Raw genomic sequence first — 4523 nt, forward strand, 5'->3', positions numbered from 1 at the left:
AAATATTTTAAAATTATTATAAATAAAATACTTTTCAAACATTCAATTTTTATTTTAAACGTTTTATCTTTTACAGTTTGTTGTTTTTATCTTCTATGATACTCGTTTCGAAAGATCAGACAATTTTTTTCAACGAAATGTTGCGTCCCTTAAAAGTGCGATTGCGTTCTTATAAAAAAAAAATACGAGCTTCTTATTTTTGTCTAAAGAACAACATATTCAAAGTTCATCAAAATCGGAGGAGGATTTTTACAAGTTTCTTTGTTGGAAGTCAGAATCTCGAAATTACACGTGCGGCAAAAAATAAAGCATTTCTTTATTCAACTTGGCAAACGCTATTGCGCCTTGGCACAAAAAGAAATTTCGCCATTACACCCGCCCTCATGAAGGGCACATCTAGTATTTGTACCAGTTCATGCTTCTCAATGGCCATGTAGGCGGCATGGAACAAAACTCGTTGCAAAAAACTTGGGCACTCGTTAGTTGGCCCGTGTAAAAAGATCCACTCGAGACACCGATCTTCATCCCGTCACCGAGTTAAGTCACGGGTGTACACGGTTTGCAGCAACCCTCCCGATGAAACTCTTCATCCTCGTGACACCTCCATATACACTCTTGCGATGTGCACGCTTCGTCCTGACGGATTCCAATCTATGCTGCGGCTATTTTGATGCAATCTCGTGGCATTATTAATCTATAGAGATCCCTTGCTATCCCAAAAACTATTGGATTTCTATCAGATGTATTTACTTAATCATACATTGTACATTAGCATGATCCGCATAGCGATTCTGAGTTTTCGGTCTAAAATTCTAGCATTGCCACCCATTGCGAATTATGAAGAACACATCAAGATATAATAATTAATAGAGAAAGAGATGATATTATGGCTAGATATCATAGTTCCTTTTGGTAGCTTCACTATTAGGTAGTGAATTCTAGTGATTATTTATGAAATTATTTATTCAGTAGCTCTCCGTTACACCACAATGCTAATATTCCTAGACATAATAGTGAATATTTATTATAATGTTTTACTTTCAAGCATTTCAAAGCATTTTTAAGATATACTTTAGCATTTAATTACATAAACTTCTTTGTTCTTCTTAAATTGGAGCGTACGTATTATCACACAAACATATAATATGTATATTTAAATTATTTATTATTTAATATTTTATTGAGCTGTAGCTTGTATATACATTTCAAATTATGCATAAGTTAAACAATAACATTTTGCTAATGTGACTCTAAGCGAACTGATTGTCGACAATTTTTTTTTCGAGGTTTTCTTATCAAAATAATTATTCTATAACTTAATTATAATTCTATTGTTAATTTGTAATTTGCATATCATATATACTATACATTTTTAATATTGAATAACTTATGTATGAAAGAAAATATGGGTATTCATTTGCGTGTTCTAGTAATTCTAGTAATATTTTACTTTTTTGTTAATTTTGTAAGGTGTTGTTTTTTAAACAGAATCAGTTTTTTAGATCTTTTCTGGAAAGCCATATTACCATCCCTATTTCTCTTCAAGTCATTATGTATAATGTCGCCACATTTTTATAAATAGTATCCTTGATAATAAATGTTTACAATAAGGATCTCATTTTTAGATTATACACAACCAATAAGAAAATTAGAAATTAAATGTCTATAACGGTTAAAGCTAGATCTTTATTTAATGCTTAAATAATTCAATATGAATTATATACATATAATGCATATTTAGAACCATATTTAGAACTGCGCGTCGAATTAATTTTCCGAACTTATAAACGCAATTGAACTACCGTAATAATACCACAAATTAAATTAAATTGACAAGCAATTCTTAATAATTTGCTGCTCAATTATATTAGAAAGATATTAATGTGAAAAACTTGCAAATAAATTTATTGCGAAAAATATTACTTCGGCTGGGAGTCGAACTCATAATAAATGTTTCGTAACTTTGAATCTAAAATCGATTAAACAATACTTTGTCGAATGTACAATCGTTAGTAAATTTAAATATTGATTATTAATAAAGTTATTGTAAAAGCTGTAAATGAGGTATCATAATATCAGCTTGTTCTCTAATAATTACGATCACGAGACTATTAGAAATTATTATCGGATTCGAGTAGTACAAAGAGAGTTAATGATCATCTTGCATTATTTTATTTGGTAATGGGAGAGTCGTCTATTTTCATGCGCAACAACTATTGATATTCGTTATCAACGTGTCGTCGTCGGCCTGCATAGTCATTCAGGCATCAGATTTTATTACAAATGGTCTTAGCCGACCATATAAACCCGACTTGACTGCTTCAGTTGTCTCACGTGAGGTGGGATAAATTAATTTCACGCTCGTTACAGTGCGACTAGCACAAGCTCGTTTGCTTTCGCCCCAGCAAAACTTTTATCTGCTGTCGTCCGTGATGCGAAGTGTGACAGTGGCCAAAGTATATATGTCAAAGTATGGCAGCTTCGTTTTTATTCACGCCTATATACTGTTTTACTGCAGCACCGGCTGTTCTCGTTAACGTTTTCAATCTCCCACCCATCGTTCCACTTGTTCTTACTATTTCTCAAGTTTGAAACCTATAAATCGTTTTTCTCACGGCGGAACGTGTCATATAAAATAAAAATTGTCTTCAAATAATTAGAATGATAATTAAAATATATAATAAACAACCGTTAGATAGAATAATTTGTAAATTTTTCCTTGTGAACGAGGATGACCTAATAGTAAGATCGAAACGTTTATTCTTTTGTTATTAAATGATATAAAGATTAATGATATAAAGAATTGTTTTCGCTAGAAAAACCAATAGATAGGTTTTCATGTTCTTTTCCATTGTTAATTAAAATTGCATTAATTAAAACTATTAATTAAAACTATTTTTTTATCTACATTTATTATCACCTATTTACTGATATTTACAGATAGATATTATGTATCCTTTTAAATTAGAATTTTTTCGAGGAGTTAATGTTCGGGGAGTTAATGTCAGTCAAGAGATATATAAAAATAACTACAGACAATATCGATGATCTAAAACGAGTTCAAGAGGAGCTAAGATCAAAACACCGAAGCTAACTATTCGCTTCTGATGAAGAGGTTCTCGATGAAGCTATCAGGATGATATTAACGTGTGTAAACCTACTGAGTGACTAGCTTAAAGACTCTTCTTATCTACCGCGTATTAATTATACAATATCGTCTGCACGTCGTGCGCGAATAAATTTGTCCATATTATTAACGATTGTATATAAGTGACGATCTATTTTATTTCATGACTTGCAGAACACCAAATGGCGCAATAAAATGTATTTTTAGCCTTCTGCATTCGCTCGATCAAATATAGAGAAGAACATTGATTCTATCTTGGAATAATCTAACGCGCATGGAAATCATCGAATGACCTCTTTTTCATAACTTTGGTCTTTAGAGAAATTTTTTTATATTATATTAATGATTAATCATGCGTTAACGAGAATGGATACTTGATGAAAAGGAAGCAAATAATTTATAATCATAAAGAATAAGAAAATAATAGATGTGTTGATTTTAAACTGTTTAATTAAAGAAAGAGAGAATTAAACAAAATGTCTTTAAAAGTCTTTAAAATTGTAATGTGAATATACAACAAATTCATATCCAATTATCTATACAGCTAAAAATCCAGCTTGACCTTTTAGAGCCTTTATTTCCTATTTGTTAATTATATGTTTTATCATCGATAGCTACATTATTGTATAACGTTCAGTCTGGATTATTCAATAACTTTTACCTCCGGCGATTCGTCCGGCACTTTTCCCATCCAGCTGAGCGACAAGATATTGCAGTCGCACTTGGCGTTGTTGTTCTTCTCGAAATGCAGATGCATGGTTGCGACGCGATCGGATTCCCGTCGGCAGGTCCATCAATCTATCGAACCCCGGCACCTTTTCCCGCAGTCCCGACTCCGTGCCTAGCAGTCGGATTCCACGTCGCTTCCTCCGCGAGCATTCTCGCGCCGTGCACGCTTCTTCGCCGACGGATCCGTGATCGATAATCGAATCACGCTCACACGTCAACGGGTCCGCACGCGACCAGCGTTCCGCGACGAACTCTCATGTGACCACCCTCGTGACTTGAAAATCAGGGCGATCCTCTTCCGAGAGCTTTGCGTCCCTCGGGGGTGGAACGCGCGTCGCGCTCACCGCGCGATCTTTTATTCTCGCGACGTCACCCAGCGCCGGATATTACACTCCGGTCACACGATTGGGAGGAATCACCGAAGAAATATCGTGTGATCGCCGAGAGGTACCTTACTAACTACCTTGGTCGGCTTTGGCGTATCTCTTATCACCGCCGTTCACCAACCTCGATCATTTGTTTCTTACCGCGGCCGCCATTTTGCCGCCCGAGACGCTACTCCACCTTTCAGAGTGCGATCAGCGATCCCCGTGCCGCGCCACGCCGTGCCACGCCGCCGCGTCGGGCCGGGGCCGGGGGTGCGCGCTTACGTGCGGGTGGACGTTTG

General features: G+C 35.5%; 1 protein-coding gene across 1 annotated transcript in view; it reads right to left on the bottom strand.

Moving 5' to 3' along the window:
• The window catches only part of LOC108684476 (tubby-related protein 4), a 22623-nt gene extending 18676 nt beyond the window's left edge, over nucleotides 1-3947 (bottom strand). The window contains exon 1 of the mRNA XM_018188812.1: nucleotides 3789-3947. Coding sequence (XP_018044301.1) covers nucleotides 3789-3884 — 96 coding nt within the window. The 5' untranslated portion in view covers nucleotides 3885-3947. The remainder of the gene's footprint in view (nucleotides 1-3788) is intronic.
• Between the last annotated feature and the right edge of the window lie 576 nt (nucleotides 3948-4523).

The sequence above is a fragment of the Atta colombica genome, unplaced genomic scaffold (genome assembly GCF_001594045.1).
Source record: "Atta colombica isolate Treedump-2 unplaced genomic scaffold, Acol1.0 scaffold135, whole genome shotgun sequence".
Taxonomy (NCBI): domain Eukaryota; kingdom Metazoa; phylum Arthropoda; class Insecta; order Hymenoptera; family Formicidae; genus Atta; species Atta colombica.